The 18,449-nt window shown below is 38.3% G+C and overlaps 1 protein-coding gene across 1 annotated transcript; it reads left to right on the forward strand.

Annotated features, from left to right (window-relative positions):
* The first annotated feature begins 4,144 nt into the window (after window positions 1-4,144).
* LOC135476536 (E3 ubiquitin-protein ligase RNF185-like) lies at window positions 4,145-12,387 on the forward strand. Its single transcript, XM_064756583.1, has 5 exons — window positions 4,145-4,377; window positions 6,996-7,127; window positions 7,669-7,723; window positions 8,886-9,003; window positions 10,099-12,387. Exons 1-5 carry the CDS (start codon window positions 4,205-4,207, stop codon window positions 10,194-10,196), a joined length of 576 nt encoding a protein of 191 aa, XP_064612653.1. The 5' UTR covers window positions 4,145-4,204; the 3' UTR covers window positions 10,197-12,387.
* The last annotated feature ends 6,062 nt before the right edge of the window (window positions 12,388-18,449 follow it).

Raw genomic sequence — 18,449 nt, forward strand, 5'->3', positions numbered from 1 at the left:
AATTCACCCCCCCCCCCCCCTCCAAAAAAGTGCTAATTTATAACCTTATATAAAAGCTTTACCATGTTTCTACTTGCTTAAGCTCACAATCTAATCAGTCCTGTTATGGTTAACAGATAATCATGACCATATTTTAAGTAAGAATTTGCAATCAGATTGTCACTGTTTTAAAATACATGTAATACTTTTCTCATCTTACCTGGACCCTGCGCAACTTCATGGTTGGGTATTTCCATTCTGTACTTTTGCTATAGGTGACGATAGTAAAGGTACAGACTGAATTTGTATCGAACCATAAGTCCATAAAGTAAAGTACAGATAATAAGCGCAGGGTTTACTCTTACCACATTTCACTCTCAGATCTTAATTTCGTCATAACAAGGTGTCTCAAGGTGCATAAAGGAGTTCTGTTGCTGAACCTGTGCCCATGACTCGTTACCTTTAACATACTTGTGATACTTATGTGTAACAGTGTAATTAGGAGACAGTCTGAGGTTGTTTTAGTTCACCTGTAATTCTGTTTTCTGTCATTTATAATTTATACTGTATGATACATATACCATTTACATATCCCCTTATAGTAATTCGCTTAACTATTGTCATTAAATACTTTTCTTGTTTAACTTTTAATTTTTTTTTTAATTTTTTTCTGATCATATTAAATGTGTGTTCATCTTCTGGGTTCATGTATAAATGTTTACCATGTGTCTTGTACAGATAATTATGGTGTATGTGTGTGCATGTGAGTGGGACAAGGGAGATCACTGTTGAACCCTCTCTGAGAATAAAGAATTATTATTATTATTCCTTTCAAAGACAAAGTAAACACCAATTTGAAGTATATGTTAAATGAAAGCCATTGAACACTGTTCATAACATCAGTGTGATTTATTTTTTGTAAATTTTGTAAAAATTTAAATGTAGTGAAAATTGGATTTTCTCTGACCATGTTTTGAGACCCGTGACGTCACATCAGGGTTTGCCACTTAACAAACACAGACGTCTAGATTTCGATCGTCAAAATGCATGTACACACAGATCTGTGAACACATCTGCGGAATGGACCTTGAAACAATGTATTTCAAGAAAAAATTATTGATTTGACATCACTGGTACTCTCTGTGGTCTGTACAGACCACCATAGAATTTTAAATTTAGAATTTGAAACCTTTTTTATGCGGTTTAAAATAAAATAAAAAAAAACAAAAAACAAATCAAATGAGACAGCCTTTCTGACACATACTTTATTTTAGGTTTTCTTTGCCTTTCAAATGGTTAGAAATATCACTGGGACCCTATCATGCAAATCACACTTTACAAAAGTGCTCATTTCATTGTGATTTCCATCTTTCTTACATTAATGAGTAAATTAAGAGTAAAATATTTTCTTACTAGTACACGGCAGATGACATAGCCAAAGAAGCAAAGAATTCTACCCCCATCCAGCATCTTTGCTTCTTCATTTATTTATGCATGGTTGGTAGAGTGTTCACTTCGGGAACGGTAGGTCCAGGGTCAATCCTGGGTTGAGTCACACCTAAGACTTTAAAAGAGGAAGTTGAAGCTTCCTCGCTTGGTGTTCAGCATTGAGGGGATAGTGCAGCGACTGGTTGACCCGGTTGCAACAAAGAGGCACATTACACGTACTTGCACCCTAAGGACTCCTTCGTGGTCATATGACTGAAACGTTAAGTACGATGTTAAACCCCAAGCGCTCACTCACTCACTCACTCATTTCTTTTCTTATTTTTAGAGAAAGCCTGTCATATGTTTATTTAGCAATAAATAAACCCTTATGTTGCAGTATTTGAATATATCCCAGGAGTCTAACAGTTGAACTGTTAAAAGGCATAAGTAATGTTTAAATTACACAAATAAAACAAGGTTTAAATTAAAAAAAGATGTTAAAGAAACAAGCAAGTTTCAAAGTAAAGCATTGAAAACCATATCAGAAAATACTTTTACATATTTGTGCAGATTTTTTGAAGTGAATAAAAAATAAAAATAATAATGTTGCTGAAACCTGATACATTTGCCAAAACAAAGAAAGAAAAATTCACACACAGAAAAGAAACTGTTTTGGAGATACATTTCAGTTGTCTTTTCTGACAGTAACAGTTAATTCAGTTTTTGTTTTCTTTCATTTCCTCGTTATGCTTCTAGAGCAAACTTTTCAGTGAGATCGCAGAGATTTGTAGCCATCAGTTCATAGCCTGTTGATTCTTTTCCCAGTCCAAATAATTACCGGTACTGGTTAGCCATGTGTGTCAGATGAAGGTGCTAATCCAACTCCAGTTTTTTCATTCCATCAGTATATATGTATGCTGCTTACATAACAGATTTCATTTTCTGAATTGTTGAATTTGATGCTCCAGAGTATATTAATATCAAAGTATAGCTTTAATACATTATCTTACTGTTTTAATTCAGTTTAATTGATGCAATTTTTTTATTCATACAATAAATAATATATATATATACTGCTTATAATTATGACAGATTTTATGAATGATGTGTGCCACTTATCGTTCAGAATTATGTTAGTATTTACGTATAGCTTTTATTCATTATCTTTAATTTTTTTAATTCAATGTAATGAGTGCAGTATTTATTCAAGCATTATAATGATACATAGACTTAAAACTGCAAGGTGAAGGTTGAATATCATTTTTTTTTTTGAGTGACAGGTAAAAATGGTAACATACGAGACATGAAGCGCTGAGTTGGTTATACTTTCCACCTTTCACAAGAAAAATATTTATGACATTCAACCTTCACTGTGCAACATTCTATTTGTTATTTATGTTTTGACAATATCGAGATTTTGTTTTTAGCTGCAGGCCTTCACAGACTTGTGTATGCAATGTGACGTCGCACATGACTTCTTGTATGTTGTGAGACATAAGAAATGTTAAAGTTGACTGAACTTGTATTATGATGTCATTCCGCTGAGCTCGGATTGGAACGTTATAAAACAAAATGTTTCTTTTGACATCACTGGATCGGGGTGTGTAATAACAAAAGTGATCTCTAACTCTGGCCAGTGAGATGCCACTTTCATCAATGAAGGAAGTCCTGACATTTCACCTTTTTATAAATAATAAATACATGTACTCTATCTCACCTGTAGTTTGGTGGTGTTCAAGTGACACATTTTTCTTGATTCTGACTGATTTGGCCACCTTATAGGACCACAAAATGAGTTTTTCGGTAAAGTCTGATTACTTTCTTTAGAATTGGCTGGGTAAGTGTGAAGCCTTTATATGTTTCTGGAAGTGCCTTTTTACAGGTCAAAGTAGGTGAAATTAAGTGCTCTAAATGACCGTAAATTTCGTCCATGACTAACTTGCCCATCTTTCCAGATTCTGAGAGTTCTATAGATTTTAGAAAGATGTTTTGAGGTTTGCTGGGAAGAAGGGATGATTTTCTGCTGGAAAGTAAATTTTCAGCACCAAAGACACTATTATATGACATTAATTTGCCTCTAAAAGCACACTTTTATGGGTGAAATATTAGATGGTTTAGGGTGCTTCTGCAAAATTTAATTGTAATTGAAATGGAGTTGTAGTGGAATCATCAGTTGTAATTGTTATCAGTAACACTGATTCCTTGATATTCCCGCTTCCACTGTTCTTGGGGCCTTAACAATAAGTGGTAGATGGCTTTTACGGCAGCCATTAACATGGCCTTACATGAAGTTTGTTGTTGATCACAAATGCCTACCTGCAATATGATTTGCAAGTGTATGTCAATAGCTTGTAAGTGGTGTGAATATAGACACTGAATGTGTTATCCTTAAAATTGCCAATTTGTCTAATGCAACTAAGAGAACCTTAGGCTGTTTTGGCACATGTGGTTTGCAGGTTTGTTTTTTTTTTTACTGGGAAGAATATTTTCGTTTACGTAAGATCAAAATAAACTGTACTCATTTTCTTACATATTAAACTATGGGGCGTTTCTCTGATGTGATTCTGTGGTTTGTTTGTTCATCTGTAACACAGGGTTGAGTACTGTTACCATTTCCAGCATGCTCATTGACAGCTGATTCCGACCACGCCCACCTCATAACCACAGCTGATTACCTCCCCTGCTTAACCGGAAGTCGGACTACGGATGCGCGATAGCTCGTCAGCGTTGAAGCGGTTTGAAAGCTAGTTAAATTATTTGTTGATACTTGGTGAAATTAAGCCGATTACAGCGACAGATGAGTGCGGCGGAGACATGGAATAGTTCCCGAGGGTCGGGAGGCTCAAACAATCCCTCTGGAGCGAGTGGCGGAAGTGCGGAACAGCCAAATGACCAAGGGTCATACGAATGTAACATCTGTCTGGATACAGCGAAAGACGCAGTTGTCAGTTACTGCGGCCACTTGTTTTGGTAAATGATGAAAGATTTATTTCATATGTTATCAGATTTATTGCGGCCAAAGTGTGTACACTGTAACTGAAAACAAAAACTACGATTTACAGTTCTAGTTTTGCCCTGCGGAACACTAGGCCTATATTATTGTTAGCGACCTTGGTAGTGACTGTTCATGGATATGTGATCATGGATACACTGTCCTCATCATGAGTGATGCTGACACCTGATTTAACGCTTACTCATATACCGAACAGGTCAGCTTCACCCACTCATCGGATTAAATTGCAGGTGTTACAAGCAGAAAAATTTGCTTCTTGACAGAAAGCTTCAGAAGTACATGGGGCTGACCAGGGCCCAATTTCATGAAGCATTCTTAACGTTATGTTCACTTTACTACCAAGGTAACCATTAGTGTAGGCATTATGTCATCATGGTAGTTGCGAGCTCTTAACATTAAGAGAGCTTCATGGTATATGGTATATTTATATGTCAATGAGGGGATCAAACATTTCTGTGCCTTCGTTTTGTAGATCCCAGGCTATAAACTGATTATATAAAGTCCATGTGCTTTCACTGCCGGGGTCTCCGTCTCTGGGAACGAAAGCATTGTCTCTATTCCAAAACCCATGCAATCCCCTGTAATGTCATATGACGTGCTCGCTGGTCTTCCCAGCCTAATTTTGCATACAGAACTCACTGAGGGACAAAGTTGTTCGCAAATGACCAAGTTTGTAAAGTGGTACTGCGAACAGTTCTATCCGATACACTTCATCCAATACTGGGGTGTCTACAAGTTTTCATGTTTACTATGTTCTTCAAAATAGTCTGAGTTATCCACAAAATGTTGACACTTGAGAGCGTGTGCTTTTTTTCTTTTTGTGTGTTGTTGTAAGCCACCTACTTGTCTATATCCTGACAGCTGATGATGTCTCATGGGAATTCACATCACTTTGAGACCAGGCTGCTTAGTCCCGTCGGTTTTTTTCCAGGTTTGGGAGTGGCTCTGTACTGCTTTATATGTTAGTACGTTGTCAGATCAGTTCAGACACACATGTGGTGACATACAGGTGCTGTACTCACAGGTTATTGAATGAATATGGGCTGATAGGGATGAGTTCTATTTGTGCCTGGCACCAAAGCGTGAATGAGCTTATAAGTCAAAATAGAGTAATTCCCGGCAAGCCCATTTTCAGGGAGCAAAATTTATTCGACGAAAATAAAAATTTGACTCAAAAATGTCAGATATTAATGTTTCTCCTGTCACTGGATGAAGGCATAGTAACGTCCCATTGCTTTAGCCCATGTGCGTTATGAACTCACATTAAGAGAAAAGCCATATGTGGTATGGTCTGCCAGCAACCTACGGATGGCTGTGGGTTTCTCCCAGGCTCTGCCTGGTTTCCTCCCACTATAATGTGCTAACCACTGTAATACAAATGAAATATTCTTGAGTACGGCATAAAACACCAATCAAATAAATAAATAAATACATTAAAGATAGGCAAACTTGGAAAGTGTATATAACTATAATAAGTATATGTCTCATTATAGAATACATATTTGAGTCGAGGAGGTTAGCATGTTAGAGCGGTGCAATGACCTAGCAGACTCACCAATGTGGTCACTATGAGCTAATGCTAGCTTCTTCTCTGGACGTACATGGGAAGGTCTTCCAACAACCTGTGGATGGTCCTGGGTTTCCCCCGGGCTCTGCCCGGTGTCCACGAACCATAATGCTGGCCACCATCGTATAAGTGAAATATTCTTGAGTACGACATAAAACATGACTCAAGTAAATAAATAAACTGTGTATTAAACAACATTTTATTGCTAATGTGTGTACGGAGTATGACCTAACTTTTGAACAGGGAATTTGTGGATCCCCCCGCCCTCACTGCTTGAGGGGCGTTAGTGACAATAAACGTTGGGCATTGCTTCTGAGACCAGTTGCCTATTTTAATATTTGTTGAGGACCACTTGTCTTCCATCAGTGTGCATCACAGGTTTAGCCAGGGGTGTCGCGATGTGTTTGAAATGCCGTATTCTGACAAAATCAACATGAGAGAGAGAGGGAAAATGGAAGATAATTAGAATTTCAATTTCTGGCTAAATCTATGGTGCGCATATCATTATTAACTCTGTGTCATGTGTGGGAGAGTTTGTCATTAACTTGTAAAAGGTCAGAAGTTTACCTTGGGCACTCCTGTTTCCTCTACGCACTCCTGTTTCTCCTATGCACTCCTGTTTCTCCACCCATAAACCTGGAACTGGTATGTGAAGTATTCTTGAATATCGTGGGAAATAATATCAAATTGTCGCCTGTGCATGTGTGTGTAAGATTTTATTGTCATCTCTCAGGGGGCCTTCGTGGCAGAGTGGTTAGTGTGCTAACACGTTGCAGTGACTTGGGAGCCTTTTACCAATGTAGTTGCTGTGAGTTCAAGTTCAGCTCATGCTGGCTTCCTCTGCGGCATTACGTGGGAAGGTCTGCCAGCAGCATGCTGATGGTCTTGGAATCCCCCCAGGCTCTACTCGGTATCCTCACACCATAACGCTGCCTGCCTACAAGTCAAATATTCTTGTGTAAAACCTCAATCAAATAAATAGTAAATATTGTGATCTCTGCTTGACAGTTGGCCCTGTTTACACCAGTGGCTGGAAACCAGACCTAACAGACAAGTGTGTCCAGTATGCAAAGCAGGCATTAGTAAAGACAAAGTAGTCCCTATCTACGGCAGAGGCAGTACCAACCAACAGGACCCAAGGTAGGTTCATAGACTTCGTGGAATGAGAAGGGACTTGGTGGCTCAAACTGTTGAAGTGCTGGCTCACTGCTTATTATGCTTTTCCAGCAGCCTTCTGGCAAGTGGTTTGTGAGTACTTCCTTGCCTGTGGGTGGTTGTTTACTGCCTTTTTTTTTGTTTTTGAACTGGAGTGGTACAAATATTTTGCATGTATAAGATCCTGATCAAAGGGATGTTGTTCCCACAAGAAACAATTCTGGGTAAAGTTACCTTGGAACACTCAGAGCTCCAGGGTGAAGAGCTATAAATAAATAAATAAATAAAGATATGATTCTAACTATTGAAGAATTTTTACACTGAGAGTCACAATGGGATTTGAACTCCGATCCCCACATCTGAAAACCATCAAATGGGCCATAGGGAATTGCCCCCTAGCAAGTGCTAGTACAACTAAGGACAGGAAATCTGCCGGAATTACATGCAGATGAAAACCTAGTCTGGTTAATAAATGTGTTTTATTTGTGTTCTGATGCAAGACATTTGATTCTTTTCTCTTTGACAGAGAAAAATTACCACCGAGACCCCCAGGCCAAAGATCTGAACCCGAATCGCAGAGGGTAAGTGCTAAAACTGGTATAGATAGGGGGATCTTGACATGAGAAAGTAAGACAACCGTATGGCTGGAAACTGTTCTGTTACATGTATTTGTTTCTTTGATTCCTCTTTTAATGAGCTATCTTCAGGAATGTTTTACCATGTGTGTGCAGTTACAGTTTGGGTTAACACATAATGAGAACCAGGCATAGCCCAAAGAAACCACCGCAGTTTGTCAGGTACATCCTGATTTAATGGATACCTGAAAAGGTACTGACAATTGAAGAGGATGGTTTTAAAGAGATGAAGAAAGATATGCCAAGAAAATTTGCAAAATATTTCATTTTTTGAGGCCTCTTTTAAAATTTTTAATAACCCCTTTATTTTATGCATAATTTCTGTCAGTTGATTAGAAGATGATATGATCAATGAACATATTGGGAATGCAAGACCAACTTAGTGCTGCCAATTGGAGCGGGTAGTGTGGGGTTCAAACGCAGTTGATTATTTTTCACTTTTGTCACACTTTTTCTCCATGTTGCCTGTTTTTGTAAATACTGTTACAATTTGTACATGCAGGTTGAATGTGTTGAACATGCTGTCTATGCACTTCGGCAGTTGAACAAAGCTATTCATCGTTATGTATTTTAGCGTCCGTTGGTAAACAGATGTTTTCCGAAGCTGAATTTTTCCGATCAGGGCAAATTAGTTCAGTGCATTACTTTTATAGTGTTGTCTTATTTGATGTTTAATTGGGCCTTGAGGGTTGGCTACCGGTATTGCTGTAAGGACTGAACAGCTTCAATTATTATTATTATTACAATTATCAACATGTATGTACATACATGGGAATTTTAACTTGGATATCCACTGTTTGAATCCTCTTATTGTACACCAATAACACAAACTGCAGGAAAACAAATAAAAGCTTACATTGTATTAGGTAAATGTAAATTGCAATTTATAAAACAATTTGATTTCGATTAAAAGTAAAAAAGAATTAAATACCCGATAGTGTTACATTTTTTCATCTTTGTTACGGGGGGGTGGAGGGGTGGGGGGGAGGGGGCATCTGGTAGTAAACCACAGGCAATACTGTATAGTTGGTGAGCCCTGTTTATGTCCATACATATACATGTGAACGAGGTATAAATTTGCTGTGATTTGTCTGTACAATGTTGGTAGGGCTTTCCTGGGTTTGGATTTGGTGATGGCGGATTGCAGATGTCATTTGGAATTGGTGCATTTCCCTTTGGATTTTTTGCTTCAACGTTTAATTTCAACGATGGCAGGCCTCCTCCGCGTGAGTACTCTTGATGCTTAGCTGTAGACTTTCAAATTGTTACATCTGTAAATAAAGAAGTGGAAGATCCTAAGCACATTTACTTGATAAGAGTGTGGTGAGGATATATTTTTATGTAGTCTTTATGAGCGTTGGTTGCACATGTTAGTAAAACTGAACAATTTTCATATTGTTGCGATTCTGTAAACCTGATGAGCATAGAATGCTTAAGTACAGCTACAAGGCTCATTACTATCTTTCAATGTCTGTGAATGGTCTGAGGAATTGTGAACAGACAAAAAAAGTCATGCTATTATATTTGTTTTCAATTCCAAAACACTGGTGTACAAAATAAAGCAGGAAACAAAAAGACTGCTTTCTGCAAGTTTTGAAATCTGCTAATGTAGAAATCAGTTGGTATTTCTGAGACGTTCAATTTGGTTTGCTGGACATGATTGTCTATTGCTGTATTTTCTTTTTACACCCCCCTGATGAAATGTATTTTTAGGGGCGGTTAAAGGTCACAAAATATCACTTTGAGGATGAAAACTCACATTTTCCCATTAGCGTGTCATCCTATCTTCCAGATAAACCTCGAACCAGGTTTCTAAGATGAATAGAATTCTCAGAAACAGGTAAAATGAGCAACTTCTGAATGGGCAAGATTTGAGGTCAAAAAATGCTGAATGTTTAGTGTGTCAGTGAAAGTTGACAGAAGAAGCTTTGACCTCTGTGACCTCTATGACCTCTGCCCTGAGATAGGAAGGCTAAGAAACTCCCAATCAATGATCCACATTAGCTCAGTGGTCTCTCACATAGGAATTGGATTGTGCCTTAATTTTGCTTAATTTAAGAAAATGTGCTTGTGTATGCTTTTCCATACAGTTGTTCAGGACCTGTTTATTTTATTTATTTGATTGATGTTTTATGCCATACTCAAGAATGTTTCACCTAGATGACAGCGGCCAGCATTATGATCAGAGGAAACTGGGCAGAGCCTGAGGGATACCCACGACCACGCACAAGCATTATTGTTTTGTGAGAAAACTGTGTATTGTTGCTCATTGGATGACTTTAGTAACATGGTCAAATACAACATGTCCTGTTTTATTTCAGCTGCTCCTGGGTCTCCACAGCAGGTAGAGGAACAGTTCCTGTCTAAACTATTCCTGTGGGTGGCCATCTTGTTTATCTTCTGGTTGTTGATCGCGTGACGGAGAAGCCCCTCTCCCAAAAATAAGACCCCCCCCCCCCAGGCGTGTTAGGGATAGACTGTACATGGGCATTAGACTGTACATGGGCATACCTGTACTCTAGTGATGCTTCCTATCTCTGATAGCTGGTTATGTAGACATTACCTGTGATACAAACTGTCCTCTCAACTCACCAGCTCACCATGCTCACCCTAAACCTGCTCACCTTTTAACGGAATCTGACTTATCATGTGACACACAGGAAGAACTCTGTAGAATTTCGCTCAGCTGCATTTCAGTCAAGTGTGACATTTCTGTGCTACATTTTGAGATGTTCATTTCAGGATTGTGTTTTGGCATAAGACATGGAGAAACTGCGAAAATCTGGAAACTGAGAGAAAAAACACCTTTCCCATGTATATTAAAAGCTACAGAAATAAATACAGCTACTGTTATTATGTGACTATTCATAGGGAGCGTCCTTGTTGGCCATAGGAATAACACACAACTATTTATGTTGTGTTTTAAGGGTGAGATGATACTAACAAATCAAAAACTGGAGCAAAAATAAGCTGAAAATCCATTTGTTTATTTTGTCCAATCTAAGTGTTTTTATGATTTTTCTGGGATTTTTTAAAGCTTTCCCAGTAAATTTTCAAGTAAATTGGTCTAAAACAGAAAATGTGGCTGGGACAGTCTACAATTTTGAGACTCGGGGGTGCTCCATTTTGCCAGTATATATGTAAGTGTAAACAGGAATGCACAATTTCTCTTTCCTCACATGTTTAGTCCATCTAATGAACAACATAAACGTATCTTTACTTTTCCAAAAACACAAAAAGTTTTAGCAAGAGTTAGAAATGTCTTTTTTTTTGGGCTTTCAGCACTACTAAAATCTATCATAAACATTAGAAGAAAATGGTTTTTAAGTTTCATTGTTACTTATATATCCTCCTCTGCTGTTGTGAAAAAATTTTTCCTACCTGTAGGACAACAATGTAAATCATTATGGCCTAATTAGACAGGCAGGTAAATTAAGTACAGAGTATGCTGTGTGTATAGTAATTCATCTATCTGCCTCACATAATATAACGGTACAATTTTAAAGGGACCCCATCAACCCAGGCTTTCCACAGTTATTCCTTCCTCATTGTTGCAAGATTTTGATTATAAAATGTGTCTGTAGTCAGGTGTGATGATGTAAATTTTCAGGTTGCTCCCTGATTTCAGTTTATTTTGTCGAGGTTCATAAGTTTAAGTAAATTTCAGTTTGTTTATTTTTGTCCCTCGTTAAACCTCTTGTACAGTATGGAAGCAAGGCTGTTGCTTGGTCGGACGATATGCAGTTCAGGTATTTTTGCAAATGTGGAGAGTAGTGGCATATTTTCAGCTTTTCATTTCATCTATTTGTCAGTGAAATCTTTTTTTTTTTTCACATTTATGCCGATGTTTTGTTTTGGCACCTGTATTATGGCATTGTGCTTTAGATAAGGAACAAGGCGACAGAAACAGCCAGTAACCATAGCAATGGTAACCCTAACATACACAACGTACTGACATAAGTAGTGTTGATTTATTTATTTATTTGATTGGTGTTTTACGCCGTACTCAAGAATATTTCACTTATACAATGGTGGCCAGCATTATGGTGGGACGAAACTGGGCAGAGCCCGGGGTAAACCCACGACCATCCGCAGGTTGCTGACAGACGTTCCCACTTACGGCCAGAGAAGTAGTGTTGAGTTTGTTGACCACGTCAGCAGCAATCCTATTCCACCATGTCACGTTTGCAATGGCATACATATCGTAGGACATATTTGTAATCAAAAGAGTTGTGGCAGTAATGTCAGTGTATTATACTACAGCACGATGTGTAGCTTTAGAGCTGAGGTGGAATGTTTGACTACTCATAGTATAAACATTTGATAACTGTTACCATACTGCAAAGAATCTTCTTTTCTCAGCTATTATGGAAGCCCTGATGCTGCTCAAAAGGTGAAACAGGAACTTTTTATTGTATATAAAGAACAGCTCTTATTATATTTAGTACACTAATATTTCAGGACTCCAAGAAATTGCGGGCACACAGCATGGTTTTTCTTTGAAAGGAGATACACATCACCTGTGCATAGCCTCTTTCCCTCAAACCATGTCACAACTATCTCTAATCACCCCTTAAACCATGCCACAACTATCTCCAAAAAACCCTCAAGCCATGTCGCAACTATCTCCAATCACCCCCTAACCATGCCACAACTATCTCCAATCACCCCCTAACCATGCCACAACCACCTCCAATCACCCCTTAAACCATGTCACCCCCTAACCATGCCACAACCACCTCCAATCACCCCTTAAACCATGTCACAACTATCTCCAAAAAACCCTCAAACCATGCCACAACTATCTCCAAAAAACCCTCAAGCCATGCCGCAACTATCTCCAATCACCCCCTAACCATGCCACAACTATCTCCAATCACCCCCTACCCATGCCACAACTATCTCCAAACAACCCTCAACCATGCCACAACTATCTCCAATCACTCCTTAAACCATGTCACAACTATCTCCAAAAAACCCTCAAACCATGAAACCATGCCACGACTATCTCCAGACAACCCTCAACCATGCCACAACTATCTCCAGACCCCTTAAACCATGCCATGGCTATCTCCAATCACCCCCCCCCCCCCCCCCAACCATGCCACGACTATGTACAGACAACCCTCAACCATACCACAACCATCTCCAAACACCCCTTAAACCATGCCACAACTATCTCCAGACAACCCTCAAACCATGCCACTACTATCTCCAAACAACCCTCAAACCATGCCACTACTATCTCCAAACACCCCCCAACCATGCCACAACTATCTCCAAAAACCCTCAAACCATGCCACAACCATCGCTAAACACCCCTTAAAGTATCCCACAACTGTCTTTAAACACCCCTCAAACCATGCCCCAAAACACCCTTTCAAACTGTGCCACAGCTATCTTCAAACACCCCTCAAACTGTGCCACAACTATTTTCAAACACCCCTCAAACTGTGCCACAACTATTTTCAAACACCCCTCAAATTGTGCCACAACTATCTTCAAACACCCCTGAAATTATGCCACAACTATCTTCAAACACCCTTAAACTTTGAGACAACTATCTTCAAACACCCATCAAACTGCCACAACTGTCTTCAAACACCCCTCAAAGTGTGCCACAACTATCTTCAAGCACGCTTAAACTTTGAGATAACTATCTTCAAACACCGATCAGTCTGCTACATTTGTCTTTAAACACCCGTCAAACCATGCCCCAAATGTCTGAAAACACCCTTTCAAACTGTGCCACAGCTATCTTCAAACACCCCTCAAACTGTGCCACAACTATTTTCAAACACCCCTCAAATTGTGCCACAACTATCTTCAAGCACCCTTAAACTTTGAGACAACTATCTTCAAACACCCATCAAACTGCCACAACTGTCTTCAAACAGCCATCAAACTGTGCCACAACTATCTTTAAACTGTACCGCAGTTATCTTCAAACACACCTCAAACCATGCCATAGCTGTCTTGAAACACCCCTGAAAGTGCGCCACAACTGTCTTCAGGCATCCCTTAAACTGTGCCACTACTACATGTATCTTTAAGCACCCTTAAACCTTGAGACAACTATTTTCAAACACCCATCAAACTGTGCCACAAACTATCTTCAAACTGTACTGCAGTTATCTTCAACCACACCTTAAACCATGCCACAACTATTTTCTAGCACCCCTGAACCCGTGCCACATCTGTCTTCTATGTGCATCATCTCTTCCAGTCAGATCTGTCCTTATAAATGTGCCCTGTCCAATTCTGTACACAAAGGACAGAGATCTCCTACGTATTACAGCATGCTGTCAAAATTGTGTGGGGAATATGATGTCTAGACGATCGTGAATTCCAAATTATTTGATAATTATTGTTGATTGATATGCATTTTGTAAATATAATTGTTTTGAGTACTACTGGAACTGAAAGTTCAGAATCAAACTTCCTGTAAATATATACGCCAGTGTAACATACAGATGTGCTGGCATTTGGGCAGCTCAGATCAAGAGTTGGATTTTAATGGTACTTATTTGATGAGTAAACTTGAATTTTCCAGAGGATGTCACATCAGTTGGATGAACGGAAGCATTTGTCAGCTTTCAGTTGAAAACATGTCCTGAAATAAAGTGTGAAGTACCTCATTTCTTAAATCTAAATATTTGAAACATAAAATTAAATTTAGCCCTTAGAGAAAACTTGTTGAGAAAGTAAATTCCTCGAAGAAATTATGGAAGTATAGAAATATAGGAATAGGTATAGGGAATTTACATGCAGTAGAACTTGGCAAAGTTTCATATGACGTAAAACAGGGTCTTTGTATTCATTTGTTGTTTTGTTACATACGTAGCATTGTTTTGCATCCATTTACATCAGTGTTTATCGTTTTTGCCTTTCCTAGTCATATGAAACCTCACAGCCCGAAACTGGATAGCATTTTTACCAACATAATTAATTATTTCATGGTTTTTGTTAAGCGTTTCTTATCCTGGAGATAGAATTGTATAATCTTATGTGTTCTTGTGTTGAAGATAGTGAAATGTCAAATGAAGATACTGACATCTGTATTCAGAGTTAATTGTTCTGATGTGTTTTGCCTTTTGTGTTTGTGCTGATTGATAGATGGACACACTTGAGGTTTCATGAAGTTAAAAAGCTGTGTCCATTCTTGCATAGATATTATTTTACCATATGTTATGAACAGGGTGAGTGAATATCCCTGAAACATGTTGTGTATTTTGGAAATCGGATATGTTTCTTCATGTAATAAAATCAGACAGGAGACAATGTTACATACAGATGTGGATTTATGGGATGTCTTTTCCTGTGCTATGGTAACTCAGGTCCAAGCTGGACTGTTGCACTTCTACAATGCAAAAGTAGTTCATCACCAGTTTATCTACAAAACATCCTCTCACAGGAAGGAAGGACACATCTTTTGCCCGGATTACACAAGGCAGGGTAGGTTCCCATTGGAATGTGAGCTACAAGATACTTCATGATGCGTGCTCAGCTTATGTAAGGCTATGGCTGTTTGTTGCTTTGTACAATATGTATATTATATAATAACAGATATAAATCTGGAACAGTGTGATTTTCATTAATTCCTCATTACTGAGGAGTAAATTATTAATATATTTCTGTGTTATGTATATTTGTAAAAGTATAAATACAATGACCATAATTGTGAATTCAATTCAATAAACAGGCTGTAATAGGTAGTCAGTACTCACTCTACCCAAATTTGTTGAGGTTTTCGATCACTGTGAGGAAGGAAGCCAGCATGAGCTGGACTTGAACTCGCAGCAACCGCATTGGTGGGGGGCTCCTGGGTCATTGCGCCGCATTGGCGTGCTAACCCCCTCACCCAGGGAGAGGTGGGTAATTGCTTTCTTGACTCAGTTAATAGGTTAAACACTCATTGCCATGGGACGGAGATTTGAGGGCTGGGCAGGAGTGAAAGTCGTACCAAGGGTGACCTTTTGCCCATTGTCCCGCTGTTAGACAGACAGTTAAGCAGGAATCCTCTCGCCAAGAAGGTGGCTGTGAACTTCTAACATTGGATAAGGTGTAGTTCATTGCTGTGATGATATGTGCAGTAAAATTTCTGTATTTTAACAGAACCTTGGGATGAGTATGTCAGCAAAATGATTCCAGCCAAGAATACAAATTGCAATACCTTGGGAGACCATAAGGCCTGCTCTAGCATCTATCACAGCCACCACTTGTAAATTTTGTACAGAAATCATGACTAACGCCAAGGTCACTGATGAGGTGGAATATGGTTTACATATTGTTTATTTGTTTAATACTTCATTGATTTGCTTTCTTTTTTTGACCAACATATACATTGGGGGCAAAATGTCAACCTTGGCTGATAATGCACTGTGTAACAAGCACTCTATGTGCTGTCATGGAGCTTGCAATTGCCCTTGATAAGAGAAGCATGACACTTATTGCCACCACAACACGGAGAAGGCAACACCAGGGAAAACTTGAAAATTCCATCTACATATAACGGTTTTGAGCCCAATAATGGTTTTTGGCCACCATCTGCAATCATACAGGTTTATGAAACACTAACACAAACAACTGCTGAAACTTGATAAATAATATGATCCATGTTTATTTATAAACAAATGGTCAATTTAGCATCAGAAAGTCCAAGTGGGATTTCTGCATTATTGTACATGTATGTATAGAGCAGGAGTCTTTACTATAAGACTGGATGTTTATATGCCGTCTTGGTTATTTAGACCAAGCTCATATCCGTACTAAATACTTAAGTCTTGTAAAACCTGGCAATTATGACTTAACAGGCCATGCAATCACAACACTGATAGTAAGTAACCACAGGCAATTTCATGTTTTCACATGTACCAGTAAAATGTATAAACATTTTCACACGTTCTGTAACTTATGGGGGAGACGGCACATTTCGTAATCCCATGTGGTGGCGCTAGTGTGAAAAAGGACTTTGAGTCATTATTACATAAAAAACTGATTATATTTGTAACTTCTACAATATAACAATGTACCGGTACATACTATTTTAAAATAGAAGGAGGGTAACTCTAAATATTGAAATCTATATTTCCCCTACTATTATGTTTGCGCCATCATCAGGAAATGCAAATAGTAAAGAATACATAGGCTTGTACAGATGTAGTTGTGTAGGTATAAAATGCATGCAGGTAATTAAGACAGCACCATTGAGTTAAACATACATGTAGTAGACGACATATATATTGATAATATGACGTCAACGTTCTGAGTTACTTCCCCTCTATTTTATGCAAAACTAATCTGTGGAACCACTGGACATATTAATTTCTACTGTAACTTTCTGTCTTTAATGCAGACCCTATGTGCCTTTTTGGCTTGTGCTTTACAATTTGCTACAGATAAAGTACAGTTGAATCTGAGGGATGTGCAGCTAAGGTCTACTTCAACGTGACATTATGATAAGCTGGGAAAGGCACGCTTGACATAAATATAATGGCATCTACAGTCCTGCCTTGCATTTGCCAGGCCACCATTCTTCTGTTTATAAGAGTTACACATTTCCAATGGCATGTAACACCTGTATGCATGTGCACAAGTTTCACCAAAAGCATACTTTTGATCAGCTTAAAACTCCCGAAAAAAAATGCAAATATAAATTTATGTTCATTGTGGCATAAAGCCATAATAAATCATTCATTCAATGTTTGAAACTGTTACACAATACATCCTGTAAACGGTCCTACTGAGCCATTCTTTTGTAAGCTTCAATAAGTACCGTAGTTTTCATATACAGTGTTAATGGTGATTTTTATACAGCTTCGTTCTCACCTGATTTGGTGTGAACAGATCCTAATTTAAGCACACACCAAATTACAGGCATTGTGCATCGTACATTTACAAAACTGTATTTTGCCTTAAAAATTCGACATAAAAATGTATTTTCACAAGCAATTATTTATTTATTTTATTTGTTTGGTGTTTTATGTCATACTCAAGAATATTTCTCTTATATGACGGCAGCCAGCATTATATGATATGATTATGGCCCAGAGACACACGCAATTAAATAAAGATCATATAGTATTACTTTCAGTGCTGAAATGTATATTTGTCCTGGAGGACACGATCCTACCTTCCACACAAGCCTCAAACCACATTTATAACGTGAAAAGATTTATAACACAACATAATTAGGCGAAATGAGTGACCTGCCGATGGACAAAACTTTCTGACAGACACAGTACAGTGTAATCTATAGCAGTAGGGTCACACATAACGACATAAATACAAACGCATCAGCACTACCTACAAACTACTCCCACATATGTAACAATTATATAAAGCTCTAAATATTTGGATATGGTGGCTTATTCCATTTTTAATGCCTATAGAGGCGGTTATGTTCATAAATAAACGGAATGTACAACAAAAATAAAGCTAACAATGTAAATTATTCATAGGGACATGAATGTGTCTTTGCACACAAAATCTGGACACAAAACACTTTAGATTTCTCATTTGCTTGTTTTCATTTCTCATGGAAGTGAATTCTTATGGACCATCAAGGAATTTTGATCATACCTTTGCACGATTACACCTCTGTTTGTTGGAAACTTTACATCTGGGCTCGTATTTATCAAGCAACTTAAGACTTGAGTCTTAAATTTCCAGT

The sequence above is a fragment of the Liolophura sinensis genome, chromosome 10 (genome assembly GCF_032854445.1).
Source record: "Liolophura sinensis isolate JHLJ2023 chromosome 10, CUHK_Ljap_v2, whole genome shotgun sequence".
NCBI classification, from domain to species: domain Eukaryota; kingdom Metazoa; phylum Mollusca; class Polyplacophora; order Chitonida; family Chitonidae; genus Liolophura; species Liolophura sinensis.

What these genes read in the sequence shown, in the direction of transcription:
- LOC135476536 (XM_064756583.1), top strand. Translation starts at nt 4,205, where the DNA reads ATGAGTGCGGCGGAGACATGGAATAGTTCCCGAGGGTCGGGAGGCTCA. An exon ending in TACTGCGGCCACTTGTTTTG is followed by an intron (nt 4,378 to 6,995) that starts GTAAATGATGAA and finishes TCTGCTTGACAG; the next exon opens with TTGGCCCTGTTTACACCAGT. An exon ending in CTGAACCCGAATCGCAGAGG is followed by an intron (nt 7,724 to 8,885) that starts GTAAGTGCTAAA and finishes CAATGTTGGTAG; the next exon opens with GGCTTTCCTGGGTTTGGATT.